This window comes from Scyliorhinus torazame, chromosome 15, assembly GCF_047496885.1.
Source record: "Scyliorhinus torazame isolate Kashiwa2021f chromosome 15, sScyTor2.1, whole genome shotgun sequence".
Taxonomy (NCBI): domain Eukaryota; kingdom Metazoa; phylum Chordata; class Chondrichthyes; order Carcharhiniformes; family Scyliorhinidae; genus Scyliorhinus; species Scyliorhinus torazame.
The window spans coordinates 144,618,166-144,642,465 of NC_092721.1; the positions used below are offsets into that span (position 1 = coordinate 144,618,166).

At 48.8% G+C, this 24,300-nt stretch overlaps 1 protein-coding gene across 4 annotated transcripts in view; it reads left to right on the plus strand.

Moving 5' to 3' along the window:
• sgcg (sarcoglycan, gamma) overlaps positions 1-24,300 on the plus strand; it is a 1,082,174-nt gene that overhangs the window by 655,361 nt on the left and 402,513 nt on the right. For all 4 annotated transcript variants that reach the window (XM_072476857.1, XM_072476856.1, XM_072476855.1 and 1 more), the window contains one exon: positions 3,125-3,226. In XM_072476857.1, the coding sequence (XP_072332958.1) occupies positions 3,125-3,226 (102 nt within the window). The remainder of the gene's footprint in view (positions 1-3,124; positions 3,227-24,300) is intronic.

Here is a 24,300-nt window from a genome sequence, read left to right on the forward strand (position 1 = left end):
GACCTTGAGAGGATTGTTATCACTAAGGAGATAGCGATGGGCAAGCTAATGGGGCTAAAGGTAGACAAGTCCCCTGGCCCTGATGGAATGCATCCCAGAGTACTAAAAGAGATGGCTAGGGAGATTGCAAATGCACTAGTGATAATTTACCAAAATTCACAAGACTCTGGGGTGGTCCCGGCGGATTGGAAATTAGCAAACGCGACACCATGGTTTAAAAAAGGAGGTAGGCAGAAAGCGGGTAATTATAGGTCTGTAGTAGGGAAGATGCTGGAATCTATCATCAAGGAGGAAATAGCGAGGCATCTGGATGGAAATTGTCCCATTGGGCAGACGCAGCATGGGTTCATAAAGGGCAGGTCGTGCCTAACTAATTTAGTGGAATTTTTCGAGGACATTACCAGTGCGGTAGATAACGGGGAGCCAATGGATGTGGTATATCTGGATTTCCAGAAAGCCTTTGACAAGGTGCCACACAAAAGGTTGCTGCAGAAGGTAAAGATGCATGGCATTAAGGGTAAAATAGTAGCATGGATAGAGGATTGGTTAATTAATAGAAAGCAAAGAGTGGGAATTAATGGGTGTTTCTCTGGTTGGCAATCAGTAGCTAACGGTGTCCCTCAGGGATCAGTGTTGGGCCCACAATTGTTCACAATTTTTATAGATGATTTGGAGTTGGGGACCAAGGGCAATGTGTCCAGGTTTGCAAACGACACGAAGATGAGTGGTAAAGCAAAAAGTGCAGAGGATACTGGAAGTCTGCAGAGGGATTTGGATAGGCTAAGTGAATGGGCTAGGGTCTGGCAGATGGAATACAATGTTAACAAATGTGAGGTTATCCATTTTGGTAGGAATAACAGCAAAAGGGATTATTATTTAAATGATAAAATATTAAAACATGCTGCTGCGCAGAGAGACCTGGGTGTGCTAGAGCATGAGTCGCAAAAAGTTGGTTTACAGGTGCAACAGGTGATTAAGAAGGCAAATGGAATGTTGTCCTTCATTGCTAGAGGGATGGAATTTAAGACTAGGGAGGATATTCTGCAATTGTATAAGTTGTTAGTGAGGCCACACCTGGAGTATTGTGTTCAGTTTTGGTCTCCTTACTTGAGAAAGGACATACTGGCACTGGAGGGTGTGCAGAGGAGATTCACTAGGTTAATCCCAGAGCTGAAGGGGTTGGATTACGAGGAGAGGTTGAGTCGACTGGGACTGCACTCGTTGGAATTTAGAAGGATGAGGGGGGATCTTATAGAAACATATAAAATTATGAAGGGAATAGATAGGATAGATGCGGGCAGGTTGTTTCCACTGGCGGGTGAAAGCAGACCTAAGGGGCATAGCCTCAAAATAAGGGGAAGTAGATTTAGGACTGAGTTTAGGAGGAACTTCTTCACCCAAAGGGTTGTGAATCTATGGAATTCCTTGCCCAGTGAAGCAGTAGAGGCTCCTTCATTAAATGTTTTTAAGATAAAGATAGATAGTTTTTTGAAGAATAAAGGGATTAAGGGTTATGATGCTCGGGCGGGAAAGTGGAGCTGAGTCCACAAAAGATCAGCCATGATCTCATTGAATGGTGAAGCAGGCTCGAGGGGCCAGATGGCCTACTCCTGCTCCTAGTTCTTATGTTCTTATAACCCCCCCTCTTCACCCAACTTACCTCTTTGATGGTCCTCGAGCCCCCCCTCACCCGACCTCTGAGGTTGAAGGGAGTCGAAAGATCGGGGCTGCTTTTAAAAATGGCATTCCGATCCATGAGTAGTTTTCTTGCACTGGCTAGCTGAGTTCAACAGTGCAGGAAATGACTTAAAGAGTGGATTCAAGGGGCAGTTCCTTGCCGAGGCCAAAAGAACGGTGCCCTAGTGCCTGGGTGGCAGTGCCAAGGTGCAAGGCTGACAGTGCCTAGGTGCCAGGGGGAGTACCAAGGTACTACCCTGCCCAGTCCATGACCACTTGGGAGCCTCAACTTCACAGAAAGACCCCGCAGGTGATATCATGACTGGTTCACGTCTTTGAGCGTCACGAATCTTGCGAGATATTCAACAGCCTCGTCCTGACACCAAGTCGGGTGCGATGAGACCACTGAATCGTGCACGTAATGTCTATTTCTGTAAGCGATTTAGAGTGGAATCCTCCAAGAATTCTATTATAACAGAAGTAAATCTATTTTTTTGTGTGATGACGGCTAAAAGATCAGGCCATCATTCTTCCAAATCTGTCAGACAAACTAAAATAATTTGCATGAAAACAAATTTTGGTAACCTCACTGTGCAAATAGAATTCTCTACATGAAAGTAAGAGCCTAAAAACATGCATTTGCCCTTCTCCTCAAGGTGAAACAAACCCCACAATTTAAGTCTTTGAGTCCGACTCACAACTACACATATTCATATGTAGGGATCTGTCTGCAGGCAAAAGGAATATGTCCAGTAATTGTGCCTTTTGAAAATTAAACAAAAGCATGGAGGGCAATAGTTCCCTGATGTATTCTCCATGGCAATGCTTTGATCAGAGCTGACTTGCCAACTAATCAGCACCATTTTCTCCTGCAATATAAATTGTTGCCCCCATTGAAATTTAAAATTCTTGCAGCTGTTCTGATGAGTGCAAGGTGAAAAACTTTGACAGCATGTCACATATTCTGGGCTTTGATAGGACATCCCATTGACTTTGAAGCAGGTTCAGACAAAGAGTGGTGAGATGTGCAAATTTGGTCCTGTTTCAGAATCACTGAAGCCTTATTGCCCAAGATCTGGATGCTTTACCCCTCACATCCCCTCATTAAAAGCAGATCTACTTTTTCAAAAATGATTAGCTAGCTAAGTGTTATAATAAGGAGCCATTGAAATGTGAAGTGTTCGTTGAATCATTTCTTGTTCGTTGCTTGTCGGGTTGTGGTTCCATGCAGGATTTTCACTATTCTGGTGTATAATGGTACAGAAAGATGACTGCAGCATTCAGTAATTTAAATAGTTATGATACCATTGACACGCATAACTGCATTCAGAATACATAATGACCTGTTTCTGCTCGCTCTCCTCTTAGGTAATCTCAGAATTACACCTATCAGTTTCTGGAACCTGGTCCAGTTATTTGATTTGTGTTTCATTTTATTTTTCTTCAGGATGGAATGGGATATCTGAGAGTTACAGAAAATGGGATTCGGCTGGAAGGAGAGTCCGAGTTTCTTTTCCCATTGTATGCCAAAGAAATTCGCTCCAGAACGGTATGTAGTAAGTACAAAGAAACTTGCACAGAATTCCAGTGAAAGACTGACAGTGCCTAGGTGCCAGGGCTATTTAATATTAGACACAAAAACAGAAAATACTGGACACTCTCAGCAGGTCGGAAAGCATCTGTGAAGAGAGAAGGGAGCTAACGATTTGAGCCTGGATGACTCTTTGTCAAAGCTATCGAGAACTGGGGGGTGCAAATGGAGTAGTAGGGCTGGATAGAGTGCCAGCGATCAGGGGAGATTGACAAAGATGTCGAAGACAGAAAAAAAAAGTGAATGTAAATAGTGGTGATAATGATTATTAATAATAATAATAATCTCTTACTGTCACAAGTAGGATTCAATTAAGTTACTGTGAAAAGCCCCTAGTCGCCACATTCCAGCGCCTGTTTGAGGAGGCCGGTACGGGCATTGAACCTGCGCTGCTGGCCTTGTTCTGCATTACAAGCCAGCTGCTTAGCCCACTGTGCTAAACCAGGGTGCTGATAATGGCACATTAAGAGATCAGATGTGTTGATGGCAGGACAAAGGTGAGCATTGTGTCAAAGGACAACCTGGAATAGGGAACAGATTTCAGAAAGTGGGGTGGGATGAGGGGAGGGGAGACAATAGTGAAGGAAAAACAGATCGATAGAAGAATTGAAAATAAAGGATAGGGTCCTCCTTGACCTCACTTTTCACCCCACCAGCCTCCGCATTCAAAGAATCATCCTCCGCTAGTTCCGCCTACTCCAGCATGATGCCACCACCAAATACATCTGTCCCCCACTCCTACTGTCAGCATTCTGCAGGAACCGTTCCCTCCGGGATACTTTGGTCCACTCCTCCATCACCCCCAACTCCTCACTCTCTTTCCATGGCACTTTCTCAGAAAGCTGCCCGTTTACCTCCTCCCTGCTCATCATCCAAGGGCCTAAACATCCTTTTCAGGTGAGCTAGCGCTTCACGTGCACCTCCTTCAATCTGGTCTATTGCATTCGCTGCTACTCTACATCGGAGAGCGAAATGCAAAATGATTTGAATGACCACTTTGCAGAACACCTTTGATCCGTCCGCAAGCATGACCCAGACCTCCCTGTCACTTGCTATTTCAACTCACCATGCTGCTCTTGTGCCCACATCCCCGTCCTTGGCCTGCTGCAATGTTCCAGTGAAGCTCAGCGCAAACTGGAGGAACAGCACCTCATCTTCTGATTAGGCATGTTCCAGCCTTCCAGACTTAACATTGAGTTCAACAACCACAGACTGTGAACTCTCTCCTCCACCTTCACCCCAGTTTTATTTCTATCAATTTATTTTCATTTGTTCCATCAGCCTGTTTTTCCCTCACCATTGTTTACCCCTACCCGCCCCGCCCCGCCCCCCCAATACAACCCCACTGCTCCCTATTCCAGGTTGTCCTTTGACAGACTGCTCACCTTTGTTCTGCCATTACCACATTCTGATCTCTTAATGCAGTGTTCTTCAAACTCGGGGGCGTGACCCGCGGGCGGGTGTTGGGAGGGTCGCGGAGCCGTCCTTCGCGGCGCTCCCGATCGCGCAAATCCCTGCGTAGTAGCCGGCTTTTAATAACGCCGGCTGCAAACGGCCTTTAAAATGGCCGCGAACATGTAAAAAAAATTTGGCTGCATTGCGCATGTGTGCCGATGATCGGGCGCGCATGCACAGTGCGGCCACTATTTTTCTAAACGGTCGCAGCTTTTTGTTTTACAAGTTCGGGTTTTTTTAATTCATTTTATTCATTTAATTTTTATTTTTTTCATTTATTTTATTCATTTTTTCTTTACAAGTTCGGGGGGGGTTTTATTCATTTTATTCATTTATTTTATTCATTTAAAAAAAAAAATTTTTTTACAAGTTCGATGGGGTTTTATTTAATAATATTTTACGGAAAAAAATGCAGACCTTTGGACAGATGGAGACTCCGTACTTTCCGACACCGGAAGGCTTCACCTTCATCCAGCAGGTTCCATTGGAGGAGCGTGTACGAGGGCCAAAGGGACCCAAAACCATTTCCTCCATTTTTATCAGCAGCAAACAAGGTAAGAGAAAATGGTGGGTCGCTCAGGTCAGCCGGCGTGGGTCACAAAGGTCGGCCGGCGTGGGTCGCGAAGGTCGGCCGGGTTGGCTCCCAAAGGTCAGCCGGGTTGGGTCCCGAAGGTTGGCTGGTTGGTAAAAATGGGTCCTCGGAAAAAAAGTTTGAAGAACACTGGGCGGGATTCTCCACTCCGCGCCGAAGTGGCCACGCCGTCGTGAACGCCGTCGAGTTTCACGACGGCACGAAACGGCCCCGATCCCGACTGATGTGTGGTTGCCGTCCTCTCCGAGTCCGCCCCGCAAGAAGATGTCAGACGGGTCTTGCGGGGCTGCGGAAGAAAGGAGGTCCTCCCTCAGAGAGGACAGCCCGACAATCGGTGGGCACCAATCGTGGGCTATGCCACATTTTAGGTACCCCCGGTGCAGGAGCCCCCTATTCCCCCCCCCCCCTCCCTGCAGGCCGCCCCCTCAGCGTTCACGCACCGTTCACGACGGCAGCGACCAGGTGTGGACGGCGCCGGGGGGAACCCGCCGTTTTGGCCTGGCCGCTCGTCCCACCCGGGCTTGAGAATAGCGGGGGTGCCGGAGAATTGCCATTTTGGGTGTCTCCGGCGATTCTCCAGCCTGCGGCCTGCGGAACTCGACGGGGCCGTTCCCGCCGCTTGGGAGAATCGCGGGAGGGCGTCGGACCGGCGTCCCGGGAAATTTTGGCGGCCCAGGCGATTCTCCCAACCGGCGTGGGAGTGGAGAATCTCGCCCAACGTCTTAATGTGCCACTATCAACACCCTTCTTATTCATTATCACCACCATATATATTTCCTTTCTGTCCACGACATCTTTGTCAATCTCCACCTATCGTTGGCTCCCTATCCAGCCCCACTGCTCCACCCCCCCAACTACAGTATAAATCTGACCCTATTTCCAGTTCTCTCTCTTTGACAGTCATCCAGACTCGAAACCTTGCTCCCTTCTCTCTCTCCACAGATGCTGTCAGTCTTGCTGAGATTATTCAGGATTTAATGTTTCTGTTTCAGTTTCCAGCATCCGCAATAATTTGTTTTTATCTATTTAATATTAGATATGATTAAGGGATTTGAACTTGTGAAATGTTAAGCATTTCAACAATTTGCAAATCATTATTGTTGTTTCTCGTCAGAGCTCAGCAACAATGTATCTTTATATAAGAGTTGATGATGTCATGTTTCTTTGCAGAGCTTCCAAAGCTGGGAATGCACATTGGAAATACTGACACACAGCAATATATCTGATTATATGTCTATTACTGGGGTGATAATTGGAGAGGATGAAATGTTTGAAGGTGACCCTTTAATCCTCCATGAAATGTAATCATGGGTTTATAAGACTGGAAATTGTAGTTGATGATCTTATATAAACGTTGAGCAGGCTTATATCAAATTCCTCTCTGCTTTTTCTTGAAAAACATTACATGAGTTACTGCCTACATTAAAAGTGCAGAGGGACAATTTGACATAAAATAGGCTATTTAGGCCTTGAGCCTGTTTTGTCATTCAATTAGATCATGTCCAGTCTGTATTGAAACTCCATCTATCTGCTTTGGTTCCATTACCCTTAATACACTTGCCCAGTAAAAGCCTATAAATCTCAGGTTTCAAATTTTTAAGTGACCGATTCTCAGACATTCAAGAACTGTTAGCTGTCCCACCGCAGCAGCCCCAGGAGAAACAGAAAGTAACAGTAACAATAAACAAACTCCAGCACAAGTATAGAACTGAGGTCTGTCCACGGTACGTCATTCCCCCAGGGGTAATGGATCATTTGTTTGCCCACTCAAAGGAGTACTTTGACGAGGAAACAAACAGAATTATACTGAATGAGCCAGCACACCAAAATACTGGGTAAACTGACGGGTATGCCAGACTGTCTCCTGCTGCTGCCAATGGGCATGGAAATGTCCAGCACCGACTTGGTAGAGGGAATGGTGCAGAACTTGCACTCTCTGTGGTTTCTGCTCACAGTTGTCCTGCTGACCCAGAGGCTGCAATAGCTGTGCCCATGTCTTTTGCAGCCTTTGTGAACAGGTTACCAAATCCCTTGACACTCCCACCCCTCCAGGAACTCCCAAAATCTCCAGAAAAACACTTCAGTGTTACTCTTTACAAGAGAAAAAACTCCAAAAATTTAAATTGCCGGCAATCAAGGTGCATGGCCCAATTTGCAACAGCGTGCTTGTTTTCTCTTGGGTAAAAAAATGTAGACGGTGCCTGGACATTCATTGTTCAAATTTGGGATCCTGGTATATTAGCTGGTTGGGATGTGTGAGCTCAGGACAGCACCGAATCAGAACCATGCAGTGCAGTGGGGGGTGCGCCTGTGCATGTCCATATCCTAACAGAATGCTGCGCAAGAAACAGTCCAGGGGGTGTTCAGGGAGTGGGGGGCGGGGGGGGGGGGGGGGGTGAAACACCAGTAGAGTAGTGCAAACCCTTCCGAGTGCCACTATAAGCAGCGTCTCAATCAACAGCAAGGCAATTTATCTTCCTCAGTGTTCATTTGTGTACAAAACTCTCATCATAATGAGCAAAGTCATAACCAGTGAAATAATTAAAATAATTTAAATGCTGCAGCAGATTTATGCCCAGAGCAGTTGCCGGTGGAATGCACATGCCATAAATCACAGCCAATGCAGGAAGTGGTAGTTAGGCCATTTCAGTGGGCAACAAGAGTTGCCTGAAGAATATTATCGAGTTGAACTTTTATAACAAGCCATCATATTCATTCCAAGTTGTAAATTACTAGATTTATTCAATTCAATTTCAAAATTCACCATGGTGAAATTTGCAATAATGACCTCAAGCCTACTATTCCACTCCTGTAACAGTACATTACCATACTCTTAGATTAGCCATTGACTTGCACAGCCGTGGGGAGCTGCATGGTTAGAGAGCTTGGCTGGCAGTGCAATCACCATCAGTGCCATATATCAGCAGATTATGCAGACAGCTCCAGACTAGACTTCACCACGTGTGGAAGACTTTACAACTGAACAAGCATGATGTTTCTGCAGGCAAGTACTCGATGTAAGCAGGATTTGGAACTGCAAAGTATAAGATATTAGTGTGTCTATCTGCTCCTCCTCACTATTGGATGGAGGAGTCCAGCAAAATGGGATAAATGTTTACAACATGCTTTATCCCTGAGACACAGATCAGAAAGATCCATGAACAAAGAACAACATACACAAAAAGAGGCTACACTTTCCTTGGCAATTTTTTGAATGCCAGAAGCCTTATTCCAAGGCGCAAAGGTTTAAAATGGAGCATGCGATTTTAAAAGCCCATTTCAACTGGCTATCATTTCAAGCAGTTCTCTAACTCCAAGAAAATGTCCTTAAAGGAACAAATCAGCGAATGTCTATGCCATCCAGATAATTCAAGAAGTTGCAAGCAAGCAAAGAAAGGAGATTGCAGATTCCCTAAGAAAAGTAACGGATCATGGACAAGACTTTGTGCAGTCACTTTGGACATTAAAGGCTTTAAAACTAACTTCAAGATTATTACAGAATTTTGTGTCACGATACTGGCTGATCATTTGGAATGGCTCAAAATAGTACATCTTATCATCAAACATTCAATTGTGAGGTCCTGACAGTATGAATCTTTGGGTAAAGGGTCACATACCTACCACCCATTGCCACAAAGGTCAACGGATTATTGAGAGCCTTTGGGTGGGATTCTCTTTTTTTAAAATATATTTTATTAAAGTTTTTCGATCAAAAAGAATTTTCCATTTGGGTGGGGTTCTCTGATTGCCGACTCCGAAATCGCGTTCGGCGATTGGCCCGAGAATCCGTTTTTACGCCGAAACCAGGAGCAGTGCCTGGATGCTCCGACCCCTCAAAAACGGGGTAATCGCTGATTGCGCCGCATGCCATTGGGATGGCCTCAGAACGTCACCTGAGGCCCTCCCCCAATGCCAACTTCCCGACGGGGTCAGTCGTGTGTCCTCTCAGTTTTCAGTGACCTCGAGTGGTGGCTGCGGACTGTGTCCAGCGCTGCCACTGTCAGGGGGGGGGGGGAGCTGTTCCGCTGGCAGGGGGGCTTCAGCAGGGACTGGGGGGACTTGATGGGGGTGGTCCGGGGTGGCAAAGGGGGTTACAGGGGGGCACTATCTGGCTGGCCGGATCCGCACGTGGCCGGCGCCATGTTGTATGGCGTGGCAGCTGCAGGTCGCCGCCGTACACATGTGCGACCACGGACCCGGCCAGTCTGCATCCGTATCTGCAGATAAAGTGGCACGGCTGCTAGCCCCACACCAGGTGGAGCATCGGTGCGGGGGGCGCCGACTTTTTGGTTGTAAGACCAGCCACTTCCTCCGGACATAGCCTTATAATTGGAGAATCCAGCCCTTTAAGTTTGCAATCAAAGCAAATTTTTAAAAAAATAATATTTTACTAAAGATTTCATAGATAACACACATGATCTAAACTACAATCCAACTCTGAAAATGGTTCAAACATGCTTTTCTGAAAACTCTGAACCGCACACTGGGTGGGATTCTCCGCCCCTGCACCCGTTTTCTGGTGACCCTCCATCCCGGCAGCCGACCAGTGGTGTTTCCCATTGTGGGCACCCTCACTCCGCAGGCGTGAGTGCGCTGCCGGCAAAGCAGATGATCCCACAGGTGGAGAATCGAGCTCTGTACATTTGTCGTGCTAATATCCAAAAGGTCAAGAAAAAGAAAAACAGCCATTTCCAACAGCACCCCCTCATAACCCCACCTAGTTCCAAACCCGACCTCCCGCCCCGAACAGCTGATGGTAATTAAGTCTTTGCAGCATGAGATAGTGGCTGCTACGTCAAATAAAATCCCTCCACCGATTCCCCAATGGTGTACTTGACCTTTTCCAGGTATAAAAAGTCCATAAGGTCACTCCACCAGACTGAGGCATGAGGCACAGCGGAAGCGCTCCATCCCAGCAGAACTTTCCTTTGGGCTATCAACAAAACAAAGGCAAGAGCACCTGGCTTCACTCCTGTCCACAGCCCCGGTAAATCCCAAACCACGAAAATGGCCAACAAATGGTAAGCTACGGACAAGGTTGCAGATCGATGTTAAGAACCGCTGACATGGTGCGAAAGAAGGAGAACCAAAAGCTTACCATTGTTGGACATGACCAGAATATGTGGGTATGGTAGGCTGGCCCACGAAAGCACCACTCAAACCTGTCCTCCACTTCAATAAACACGCTCATTCTAGTTTTGGTTAGATGTGCTCTGTGTACCACTTTGTGTTGTATCAGTCTGAGCCGTGTGTAAGTGGAGGAGGAATTTATCCTACAAAAGGGCCTCATTCCACACCTCCTCATCTAGGATGAGTCCCAACTCCTCCTCCCATTTAGCCTTCACTGATCAAGCGGCGCAGATTCTGATAGTCTCTCCGTAGATATTCGAGACCTTCCCTCCCCTGATGTCCCTGGCCGATAGAATTCAGACAATCAAGGTGAATATTCTGCCGAGGTTCCTATTTTTGTTTCAATGCCTCCCTATTTTGCTTGGTAAATCATGTTTTGAAAGGTGAACAAGCTTGTGAATTCCTTCATATAGACTGGTAAGGAACCAAGAATTCACACAGTGTACCTCCAGGGGTGGTCGGGGGGGGCTTGGCACTACGCAACGGTGGCATACTGGTTAGCACTGCTGCCTCACAGCTCCAGGGACCAGGGTTTAATTCCCACCTGGGGTGACTCTCTGTGTGGAGTTTGCACTTTTTACCCGTGTCTGCATAGGTTTCCTCCGGGTGCTCTTTCCTCCCACAGTCCAAAGATGTGCAGGTTAGGTGGATTGGCCATGCCAAATTGCCCCTTAGTGTCCAAGAGGTTAGTTGGGGTGACTAGATTACAGGGTTAGGGTGGGGGCATGGACTTGAGTAAGGTGCCCTTTCCAAGGGCCGGTGCAAACCTGATGGGCTGAATGGCCTCTTTCTGCACTGTAAATTCTGTGATTTTATGATTCTTCGTGTTCTACTGGGTGACCAATGTGGAGAAGGTTTTGGGGTGGTAAAGGGAATGGGATACCATTTGGGGGAGGATGGAGACAAGTTTGTGTAAGGGATCGAGCCTCTGGGCTCTAGTGAAACTGGAGTGCACCTCCAATTCTCTCCAGCGAAATATACCACAAACCCAGTGGTAATTTTTAGTTTGAAGATATGGAGGCAGCTCAGCCAACATTACAAGCTGAGTGTCATTTCATTATTGGCCCCTCTATGTGGTAAACATTTGTTTGCGCCATTGGGTTTGGATTCAATGTTTAAGGTATGGGAAGGGGCTAGAGGGCATTAGAGAGCTGTTTATGGAGGGACGGTTCGTCAAATGGGAGGAGTTTGTGGCAAAATCAGGACATGCCTGTTCCAATACTTAGAATTGCGCGACTTAGTTCATGGGGCTTGCCCTGCTTTCCCCTTAGCATCGCAACAATCCCCGTTGGAGGAAATCAAAGCATACTGACTGGAAATGCATGTATACAACTGGCCATCTGGAAATAGCAAACAAAGCTGTGCAGCAAGAGAGCCGGATACCATTCATGGAGGAATTTCTATAGTCGGGTCCCATTCAACAGACGCTGGTCAGGTTTATTCATAGGCAATGGATCATTCGTCATCACAGAGACTCCATCGACTAGAACGTGGGAGAAGATTGAGATTGTAGGTGTATTTTTGAAGATAGGCCGGGAGGTGCAGAAACAAAAGACACTACAGCAGAGGGTAATCATCTGTAAGAGCGCATTCCTGGCCTAGTTTGGCTCTAACCTAAAGAAGGATATGAGGAAAAACATTGTAGTAATGAGCAATCAATTGGAAGATGAGGTCGTAAAGATTGAAACAATTTTTGAATCTACTGCTGAAGCATATGAAGCCTCTATTGTTTTCCTTGAAGAGTCAGCTGTGTTTGCTGTTGAAGAGGAGAATTTGTATTTTTGTCCCACTGGTCGCACCAATGCGATTCATAATATATTACTTGGTGACCATAGAAAATTGTCTAGGTAGAACAGAATGTTTGATTCCATAGTAGATCACGCTGCCAGAGTATCAGTAAAGCCTGTTACTTTGGGTGAAAGTAAATTGACGCCCACACCTCAAACGCATCAGAAAATCTGCCTTCAACTTTCCTTCCACTAAAGATAAACTTCAGCGCAGAAGCAAAGGAAATCTCCAAGTCCGACAGCTAAAGAGATCTATGCAAGGATTTTGTCCAGGTTCAGTTCTGGACATTCATCCATTGCTAAAAATGGTGTTGTCTTATCTTCTTATGTTGACACTGTCATCGCATTGCCCAGAGCAAGGCAAGCTCATGCTGAAGCAAGTGTGGCAATGCTACCATCGTGTTATTCACCCTGGGGTAACTCGGACTGCAACTGGATGCATTAGTACTTGAAAGTAGACACCAAACTTTGATGTTAGTTCAATATGCTTTATTGAACTTGCTGAGCAGTGCACACAGTTTGCTGTGGGTTAACACTCTACTAATCTAAGCATGCTAACTATAATAACTAGACCAGACTAGCTCTGAGCCACCTGTAGAAGGTGCTAACTAATATATATACCCTGACTGTCACTACAGTTGTCACCAGTGGAAAGAGGCAGAGTGCTGGTGCCTCTTGTGTTTTATAGTGGGAGACCGCCCTCTAGTGTTCTGTCTGGTGATTGGTTGTGTTCTGTCCTGTGTGTTGATTGGCTGTACTGAGTGTCTGTCACTGCCTGTCTGTATCTCATTATGTGCAGGAGTGCATATCTTGATAGTTACCACTTCTTACAGAAAATGAAAGTCATTTCCGTGTTGTCGGGAAGTCATATCTTCTTCATTTCGTGCAGTGTCTGCAGGAATTTCCTAGTTATTTTTCTTGTCATCCAGATTTGTTCAGTTCTCAGGCTTTGAATACATTTTTCATCCTCAGTGAATGATACAGCTGTGAAATTCTTCATTGGATTTGGAGATACTTCATCTTCTCAAGCCTTTCGCTAGTGAGCTGAGAGGGAGTGGAAGGTTTCAAAACAAACGCTAGTCCTGTTCAAGATAGTGTGATTGTGTCCTGCAGTCCTCTCTCTTAGTTCAGTCTTTCTTTGAGAAGCTTTCAGTCCAGCTGTTATGAAGACCATACTGTAGTTACCAGCAGTCCTGGAAAGCTGCTGTCTCACTCCAGCAATGATCACCCGTAGATATCCACAATGTCCTCTAAGAGAGATGTGGACGCTGTGGGAGATTGAATCCTTCATGACAGTGACTTGGGGTGTGGGGGAAGAGCAGAGCTTGTAGTTGGATAAAATTTGTAACAGTGAAGGAGGTTTCAGAAGTTTGAAAAATGGAATGTAAATTGTTTAAGGAATAGTTTAACATTGTTGTTTTTTAAAAACTTTACATACTTGGGGGGGTGGGGGGAGGGAAGTAGCATAATGGGTTAATAGTTATGATAATGACTTACTGCTGTTTATCATGATGAAACATGTGCTGGAGACTGTGGTAGTATGCATTAGGGGTCATGTGGAACTGTGAAGTCGTGATGCCATTGGCTGACAGATCCCGGGTCCTGGTTGGCTGTTGATCTCTAGCTCCGCCCTGAAGGCAGAGTATAAGAACCAGAAGTTCTCCCCACAGCTCCAGTCTGTTGCTGAACTGCGGGGAACAAGTCACGCTTAATAAAGCCTCATCGACTTCATCTCTATTCGTCTCTCGTAAGTCATTGTGCGCTACAATTTATTAAGCGTGCTTAAAGGACTATGGAGCTCAGGATCGCCCCGGAATGCCTGCAGATCAGCCCCCACGCAGTGAACTCAGCAGCAGTTTTTAAACACTGGCAAGCTTGTTTCGAAGGCTACCTCCAAACGGCCCCCGGCCGGATCACAGAAGACCAGAAACTGCAGGTCCTGCATTCGAGGGTAAGCCCGGAAATTTACCCTCTCATAGAAGACGCAGAGGATTTCCAGACAGCGTTCGCAGCACTAAAGAGCGTCTACGTTCGCCCAGTGAACCAGGTCTACGCACGTTACCAACTCGCAACGAGACGGCAAAGTCCCGGAGAATCGCTAGACGAATTCTACGCCGCGCTGCTAATTTTGGGACGGGCCTGCAGCTGCCCGCCGGTAAACACGGCTGAACACACGGACATGTTAATTCGCGATGCGTTTGTGGCAGGTATGAACTCTCCCCAAATCCGCCAAAGACTGTTAGAAAAAGAGTCGCTAGGACTCTCAGAGGCACAGGCCCTTGCAGCTTCCCTAGATGTGGCCGCGCAAAACGCCCGCGCATACGGCCCCAACCGCGCGGCACCCACTTGGGCTCCGTGGACCCCCGTCGCGACAAACCCCCCCCTCACAGGCTTCCACGGTTCAGACGGCAGGTCATCCCGGGGGGGGCCCGCCGCTATTTCTGCGGGCAGGCGAAACACCCCCGGCAGCGCTGCCCGGCCCACGCAGCAATTTGCAAGAGCTGCGGCAAAAAGGGCCATTTCGCGGCTGTGTGCCGGTCCCGGGGGGTCGCCGCTGTCCCCGGAGAAGAAAGAGTCCAGCGCATCCCAAACGCTCCCCAACCCCCCCAGCGCCCCATGTGCGACCCGCAGGCGCCGCCATTTTGGGTCCCGGCCACCACGAGGGGAGGATGGGCGCCGCCATCTTGGGACCCCCCAGCCATGTGCGATGCATGGGGCGGCCATTTTGTCCACCCCCGACGACAACAAAGGACCCCAGCATCGACGGCTCCACGGGGTTCGAAGAAGACGCTGAGATACTGCGACCACATCTGGCCTCGGTGACGCTGGACCAAGCACGGCCCCGGACGCTCCAGACGACGACAACAATGGTGCTGATCAACGGACACGAGACACCATGCCTGATTGACTCCGGGAGCACCGAAAGTTTCATCCACCCCGACACGGTAAGATGCTGTTTCTTGACCATCCGCCCAAGTATGCAAAAGATTTCCCTAGCTGCAGGATCCCACTCCGTACAGATCAAAGGGTTCTGCATAGTGACCCTAACGGTGCAAGGGAGGAGTTTAAAAACTACAGGCTCTACGTCCTTCCCCAACTCTGCGCGCCCACATTACTGGGATTAGATTTCCAGTGCAATCTACAGAGCCTAACATTCCAATTCGGCGGCCCAATACCCCCACTCACTATCTGCGGCCTCGCAACCCTCAAAGTTGAACCCCCATCCTTGTTTGCAAACCTCACCCCGGATTGCAAACCCGTCGCCACTAGGAGCAGACGGTACAGCGCCCAGGACCGGACATTTATTCGGTCCGAAGTCCAGCGGTTGCTGAAGGAAGGCATAATCCAGGCCAGCAATAGTCCCTGGAGAGCACAGGTGGTAGTAGTAAAGACAGGGGAGAAGCAAAGGATGGTCATAGACTATAGCCAGACCATCAACAGGTACACACAGCTAGATGCGTACCCTCTCCCCCGCATATCCGACATGGTCAATCGGATTGCCCAATATAAGGTCTTCTCCACCGTGGACCTCAAGTCCGCCTACCACCAGCTCCCCATCCGCCCAAGTGACCGAAAGTACACAGCCTTCGAGGCAGACGGGCGACTATACCACTTCCTAAGGGTCCCATTTGGCGTCACAAACGGGGTCTCGGTCTTCCAACGGGAGATGGACCGAATGGTTGATCAACACGGGTTGCAGGCCACGTTCCCGTATCTCGACAACGTAACCATCTGCGGCCACGATCAGCAGGACCACGACGCCAACCTCCAAAAATTCCTCCAGACCGCTAAAGCCTTGAACCTCACATACAACGAGGACAAGTGCGTGTTTAGCACAAACCGGCTAGCCATCTTGGGATATGTAGTGCGCAATGGGATAATAGGCCCCGACCCCGAACGCATGCGCCCCCTCATGGAATTTCCCCTCCCCCACTGCTCCAAAGCCCTGAAACGCTGCCTGGGGTTCTTTTCATATTACGCCCAGTGGGTCCCCCAGTACGCAGACAAGCCCCGCCCCCTAATACAGACCACTACCTTCCCCCTGTCGACAGAGGCTCGCCAGGCCTTCAGCCGCATCAAAGCGGATATCGCAAAGGCCACGATGCGCGCCATCGACGAGTCCCTCCCCTTCCAAGTCGAGAGCGACGCCTTCGACGTAGCTCTGGCGGCCACCCTTAACCAAGCGGGCAGACCCGTGGCCTTTTTCTCCCGAACCCTCCACGCCTCAGAAATCCGCCACTCCTCAGTGGAAAAGGAAGCCCAAGCCATAGTGGAAGCTGTGCGACATTGGAGGCATTACCTGGCCGGCAGGAGATTCACTCTCCTCACTGACCAACGGTCGGTAGCTTTCATGTTCGATAATGCACAGCGGGGCAAAATTAAAAATGACAAGATCTTAAGGTGGAGGATCGAGCTCTCCACCTTCAACTACGAGATCTTGTACCGTCCCGGAAAGCTGAACGAGCCGTCCGATGCCCTATCCCGCGGCACATGTGCCAACGCACAAATAGACCGTCTCCAAACCCTCCACGAGGACCTCTGCCACCCGGGGGTCACTCGGTTCCACCATTTTATAAAGTCCCGCAACCTCCCCTACTCCGTGGAGGAGGTCCGTACAGTCACCAGGAACTGCCACATCTGCGCAGAGTGCAAACCGCACTTTTTCAGGCTGGATAGAGCGCACCTGATCAAGGCTTCCCCTCCCTTTGAACGCCTCAGTCTGGATTTCAAAGGGCCCCTCCCCTCCACCGACCGCAACACATACTTCCTGAACGTGGTGGACGAGTACTCTCGTTTCCCTTTCGCCATCCCCTGCCCCGACATGACAGCGGCCACAGTTATTAAAGCCCTTAGCACCATATTCACACTGTTCGGTTGCCCCGCATATATCCATAGCGACAGGGGGTCCTCCTTCATGAGTGACGAGCTGCGCCAGTTCCTGCTCAGCAAGGGTATAGCCTCGAGTAGGATGACCAGCTACAACCCCCGGGGGAACGGGCAAGTAGAGAGGGAGAACGGCACGGTCTGGAAGACCGTCCTACTGGCCCTACGGTCCAGGGATCTCCCAGTTTCACAGTGGCAGGAGGTCCTCCCGGACGCTCTCCACTCCATCCGGTCGCTGCTGTGTACCACCACTAATCAAACGCCCCATGAGCGCCTCCTTGTCTTCCCCAGGAAGTCCTCCTCCGGAACGTCGCTGCCGACCTGGCTGGTGGCCCCAGGACCCATCTTGCTCCGGAAACATGTGCGGGTGCACAAGTCGGACCCGTTGGTCGAGAGGGTTCACCTCCTCCACGCGAACCCGCAGTACGCCTACGTGGCGTACCCCGACGGCCGACAGGACACGGTCTCCCTGCGAGACCTGGCGCCCGCCGGCAACACGCACACCCCCCCGACACTGATCACCCCCTCCCTGCAACCGGCGCACCCCGCGACCGCCCCCTTCCCGGGAGGATCGGTCCTCCTCCCATGTCCGACCAGGAGTGAAGCAGAAGCAGTCACCGTAAAGCTCCCGGAGACGACAACGCTGGAACAAGCACCTGCACCACCACCGGGGCTGAGGTGATCGACAAGGAAGACCAGACCGCCCGCTCGACTCTTGGCATCGGTGTAACACAAGAGTGTTGTGGGACTATAACGAGAAGGTTCTGTTCCTCTTACGAATATTGTAAATAGTTCACAAACCCTGTACATAGCCCAGTGTAGGGCAAAGTGTAGGGCACTGTAATGACATGCAAAAAGTTTTTTTCCTCCCAGGACCAGCCTTGTAAACCCCTACCACCATGCGAAGCACCACCCCGCCGGGTTCATTTTCAACAAGGGGTGAATGTGGTAGTATGCATTAGGGGTCATGTGGGACTGTGAAGCCGTGATGCCATTGGCTGACAGATCCCGGGTCCTGGTTGGCTTTTGATCTCTAGCTCCGCCCTGAAGGCGGAGTATAAGAACCAGGAGTTCTCCCCGCAGCTCCAGTCTGTTGCTGAACTGCGGGGAACAAGTCACGCTGAATAAAGCCTCATCGACTTCATCTCTATTCGTCTCTCGTAAGTCATTGTGCGCTACAGAGACCCATTCAGGAAGATGGAATATTCTGCACTCAAGTGAGCTGTACATACCGAGGGGTTTATCATGTCTATTGTATAAATAAAATGGCCGGGATTCTCCGAAATCCACGCCAAGTGTTGACGCCGGCGTAAACACCAGAGTGGGGTACGCCAGCATCAACGGGCCTCCCGGCCCAGTCATTCTCCGGATTTCAGGGGGCTAGAACGGCGGCGGAGTGCTGTGCACTACTCTGGCACCGAAAGCCGACCTGCACGGCCAGCGCGGGTCCGCGCATGCGCGCAATGGATGACGCGGGTCCATGCATGCGCACGACTGCCGTCTCTGCGCCAGCGCATGCGCATGGTTGCCGTCCCCGCACCGGCCCCAGCGCAACATGGCAGCGCGGAGGAACATAGGCCCGCCCCGGAATGAGCACGCCCGCCGTTCGGTAGCCCCCCGATCGTGGGTCTGGCCACCGTGGAGCCCCCCCCCCCCTCGGAGTCTGACCCCCCCCCCCCCCGCCCCCCCCACCAGGACGGTCCCCGCAGCCAGATCGCCGGGGTCCCGCCGGGTGGGACCACACGTGAACCACGCCGGCGGGACTCGACGGGCACTCGGCCCATCGAGTGCAGAGAATCGCCGCAGGGGCCGCTTTCAATGGCCCCCGACCAGCGCCGGGGCGATCGCGCAGGCGCGATTGGCCGGCGAATCGGCGGCCCAGCATCGGAGCGGCATGGCAGGATTCTCGCACCTCCCCCCCGGGCGATTCTCCGAATCCTGGCCAATAGCTTTGAAGTCGGACCTAAATCACTCATGAATAGAGGGAAATCTTTCCAGTCGAGATAACCAACAAACAGCCATCACCTCCAGTCCTGCCAGCCACAGTAATGTTTCCTGGCTATTTGGAGCTAGCAGTTGGAACTCTCTCCCTAACGGCACTGTGGGTGTATCTACACCACATGGACTGCAACAATTCAAGAAGGTAGCTAACCACCTTCTAAAGGGCAGTTAGGTACGGGCAATAAATGATGACCGTACGAGTGATGCTCACATCCCTTCAACAAATAAAGAAAATGGAGCTGTAGCACCCTCCTCAGGTGCAGCGGGACAAGGAATGCCTAATGGTACTGAAAATTAAGCATAAATTTGAATTAAATATTACAATCCAGGAACAAAAAACATGAAAAAATAGGTTGTTGTTGCAAAATAAATTTAAAGGGACAACCAAAATGTCAAAAAATACAATTACCTAACTATGAAATAACTCTAAACTAGCACCATCTTGAAGAAAACAAAACCGCAAATACTGGGAATTCTTGGATTGTGACTTCTTTTTGGTCCAGAACACTGCACATGCCCTCATGACCCTGGGAAATTGTAAATCAATAAATCTTTCAGTATTTAATGAGCCTCGTGTTCATTATAGCGAAAACCTACAACAACCCCTGCAGAGACCAGCAGTAAAAGTCCAGCTTGTGCAATCCCAGAGCAGATTTGTCTGTGCACCCTCACTCTTTGCCTATCCAATGGCTGTATCCAGTTATAAATGACTTATTGGTTTCCCTGTTGCTTTTTTATGTTTGCTCACTGAAGTCTATCACTGCAGCTGAGGGATGACTTTGTCTTCTTAGAAATGTGGTTTGGTCACAACTTCTTTTTCGGGATCCTGTTTAAGACCACTATCCCAGTCATGGCAGTTGCTTCACTGGCTGCATTTCATTCAAGAGCAAAAGTTTGTTTAATACTGCCAGAATTTTCCTTTTTGGTGTCTGCTTTTCCCTCAGATGTTCAGTCATAACCATGGAAAGAAATGCACTGATGCAAGTTTCTTTCAGTTCACTTTGAATAGTTACATGGCAACTTTCCACTGAGCCATCATTGCAAAGTATTGCTTAAACTGCCAGAAGTTTACAATAAACCAGAAGCCCAGAATCCAAGTAAATCTGCATTTATTTGTAAATATATTTTGAATAGCTTTGTTAATACAAAATGGCATCAGTACAAAATCAAGAAATGATCTTGGATCAGAAGATGTAGAATTCATATGGGTGACAGCAAGAAATAACAAGGGGATTAAGACCAGCATGGTAGCACAGTGGTTAGCACTATGGCTTCCCAACACCGGGGTCTCAGGTTCGATTCCTGGCTTGGGTCACTGTCTGTGCAGAGATTGCACGTCCTCCCCCTGTCTGCGTGGGTTTCCTCCGGATGCTCCAGTTTCCTCCCACAAGTCCCGAAAGACATGCTGTTAGATAATTTGGACATTCTGGATTCTCCCTCTGTGTACCCGAACAGGCGCCGGAATGTGGCGACTGGAGACTTTGCACAGTAACGTCATTGCAGTGTTAATGTAAGCCTACTTGTGACAATAAAGATTATTGTTATGACTATAAGACATAGGAGCAGAATTAGGCCATTCAGTCTATCGAATCTGCTCTGCCATTCCATCATGCCTAATTTGTTTCTCATCGCCATTCTCCTGCCTTCTTCCCATAACCCCTGATCCTCCTATTAATAGAACATAGAACATAACAGCGCAGTACAGGCCCTTCGGCCCTCAAAATTAAGAATAACACACGGTTGGGAGTAGTCAATAGGTCCCAAACAGTGGCCATACTGTATGACAAAGAATAATCCAAGAGATAATATAAAAAAGGCAGTACATTAAACACGGGTGACTTTAATCTCCAAGTGGATTGAGAAACTGACTCTTTGATGTGATCAATGTTTGTGTACAATGGGGTTTCACTATTTAGAGTCACTCATCCATGAAGTCAGATGAATGAATTGAGGCTGCATATAGTTTGTGAAAGCTGTCAATCACAGCGTTCAATTCTGGCCTTGGATGACATTGCGGAACTCACCCATTCCCCCCATGTCTGTACGGGTTTCCTCTGGGTGTTCCAGTTTCCTCCCACAATTCAAAGATTTGTAGGTTAGGTCGATTCGGCATGCTAAATTGCCCCTTAGTGTCCAAAGATGTGCAGATTCGGTGGGTCTACGGGGATTGAGAAGGGGAGTGGGCCTAGGTAGGGTACCTTTTCAGAGGGTTGGTGCAGACTGATGGGCCGAATGGCCTCCTTCTGCACAGTAGGGATTCTATGGATTCTATGGGTGGAAATGGGAAAAAAGTGGGGCAATCTTGTCTCTGGGAGTGTATTGTAGGCTCCCAAAGAGTCAGGGAGAGATACAAACATACATAGAAAATAGAAGCAGGAGGAGGCCATTCAGCCTTCAAGCCTGCTCTGCCATTCATTATGACCATGCTGATCATCAAGCTCAATGCCCTGATCCTGCCTACCCCCCATATCCCATGATCCCTTTAGCCCCAAGAGCTATATTTAATTACCTCTTGAAATTACACAATGTTTTCACCTCAACTACGTTTTGTAGTAGTGAATTCCACAGATTCACCACTCTCTGGTGCTCACCTCAGTCCTGAAATGTTTACCCCTTATCCTCAAACTACGACACCTAGTTCTGGACTCCCCCACCACCGGGACATTCTTTCTGATCTAATCCTGTTAGAATTTTCTAAGTTTCGATGAAATCCCCCCTCACTCTTCTAAACTCCAATGAATATAATCCGAAAGACGAGCAAATATACAGGTAAATCTCAGAGAAGTGTAAAAATAATAGGGTGATAATGGGAGAGAATTTCAACTTCCCAATATTAATAGGGATAGACAAAGTGTGAAAGGCTTAGAGGGGACATTCTTAAAGTGCATCCAGTAGAGCATTTTGAGCCAGCACACAGGAAATCTGAAAAGAGAGGGGGCGGTACTGGACTTAATTTTAGAGTATAAAGCCGGGCATGCAATAGAAGTGTCAGTGTGGAGCTTTTAAGTCATAGTGACTATAACTCTGTAAGATTGAAGGTTGTTATGGAAAAGGACAAAGATAGACCAGAAATATAGATTTAGAATTGGGGGAAGGCCAATTTTAATATAAGACAGGATCTGGCCACAGTGGACTGGGAGCAACTACTTGTAGAATAGTCCACACCAGAGCAGTGGGAGCAATTCAAAAAGGAAATAGTGAGAGTACAATGCCAACATGTTCCCATAATTGTAAAGAGTGGAACCAAAAAGTCCAGAGAACCCTGGATGTCAAGGAAAATATAGGATGGGATAAAGATCAAAAAAGAGGCTTATGATAGATGCAGGGCAAAGACCCAATGCAGCTTGTACAGACCCATTTCACTGCTGAATGTGGACGCGAAGGTCCTGGCCAAAGGCTGGAGAACTGTGTACTGGAGGTGGTCGCAGAGGACCAGACAGGCTTTGTCAAGGGTAGGCAGCTTACTGTGAACATTAGGCAGCTGATGATTGTAATAATAACCCCCCGGGGAGAGAACACCAGAGGTGATCATCTCCCTGGACGCGGAAAGGCCTTCGACAGAGTCGAGTGAAAGTACCTCCTCGAGGTACTGGAGCGGTTTGGGCTTGGGGTAGGATTCTCCTCCTGGGTGAAACTCCTGTATAAGGCAAGCGTTCAGACCAACACCACCAGCTCTGAATACTTCCAGCTGCACAGAGGCACTGGACAGGGATGCCCACTGTTCCCGCTCCTCTTTGCCCGAGCAGTTGAACTCCTAACGATCGTCCTACAGGACACTAAAAGCTGGAAGGGCACCCAAAGGGCAGACAGAGAGCACAGAGTCTCACTCTATGCGAATGACCTGCTCTTCTATGTCTCGGAACCGCAGGAAGGCCTGAGAGCATTCATGCAACTCCTGAAAGAGTTCGGAACCTTCTCGGGGTATAAACTTAACCTGGGCAGAGCGAGGCATTCCGGTGAACCAAAACGGTGGAGGGGCTGAGCTGGAAATTTGCCCAAAACAAATTCTACTACCTGGGGATCCAAATAGCCCAGAACTGAATACAGATTCAGAAGTGGAATCTGACCAGCCTGGCGGAGGAAGTCAAAAAGGACCTACAGAGATGGGACAGGCTCCTGCTCTCCCGAGTGGGGAGGGTGCAGACAATCAAAATGAACGTACTGCCGAGGTTCCTCTTCCTGTTCAGTACCCGAGAGACCCCAAATCAACACTGCAGAGGAGAAAAGACAGGGGTAGCCTACCAAACTTACAATACTACCACTGGGCAGCTACAGCAAAGAGAGTGAGGGAACCCACCATGGAATGGGTGCGGATGGAGGAGTCCTCCTGCAAGGGGATGACCCTCCGGGCCCTCGCCACGACAGCGCTCCCAACTCCTCGACGAAATACGCATTCTGCCCAGTGGTGGCAGCCACACTAAGGACGTGGAATCAGATGAGGCAACATTTCGGTCTGACCGAAATGTCCCCCATGGCCCCCATCTGTGGAAACCACAAGTTCCCACCAGCCATGTTAGACACCATCTTCAAAAAATGGAGACAGGACAGGGGGACGCCAACTGTCAGGGACTTTTACGTGGGGGACAGACTAGTGACACTGGGCGAACTGACGGAGGAGGTGGAACTACCGACAGGACAGGAACTTAGACACCCACAGGTAAAGCACTTTCTCCGCAAGGAGACAGTAGGATACCGCAGGCCCCTGGGAACCTCATTACTAGAGGACCTGATAAACACAGACGATAAGGAAGGGGGAAATTGGGGGAAAACCTACGGACAGTTACTGGACAGGACGATACTGCCACTGAATGAAGCCAGACGAAAATGGGGAGACGAACTGGGGACAGAAGTGGGCTGGGTACTCTGGAGCGAAGCACAGAGCAGGACCAACTCCACCTTCTCCTGCGCAAGGCTCAACCTAATGCAGTTCAAGGTGGTGCACAGAGCGCACCTAACCAGAATCGAATGAGCAGGTTCTTCCCAGAGGTGGAAGATAAATGTGAATGGTGCCAGAGGGGCTCGGCCAACCACACCCACATATTTTGGACTTGTCCCAAACTTGTAGGGTTCTGGACAGCTTTCTTCAAGGCAATGTCCAATGATGTGGGGGTGAGGGTGGAGCCGTGCCCAAGAGTGGCAATCTTTGGGGTATCAGAACTGCCAGAGCTACACATGGGGAATAG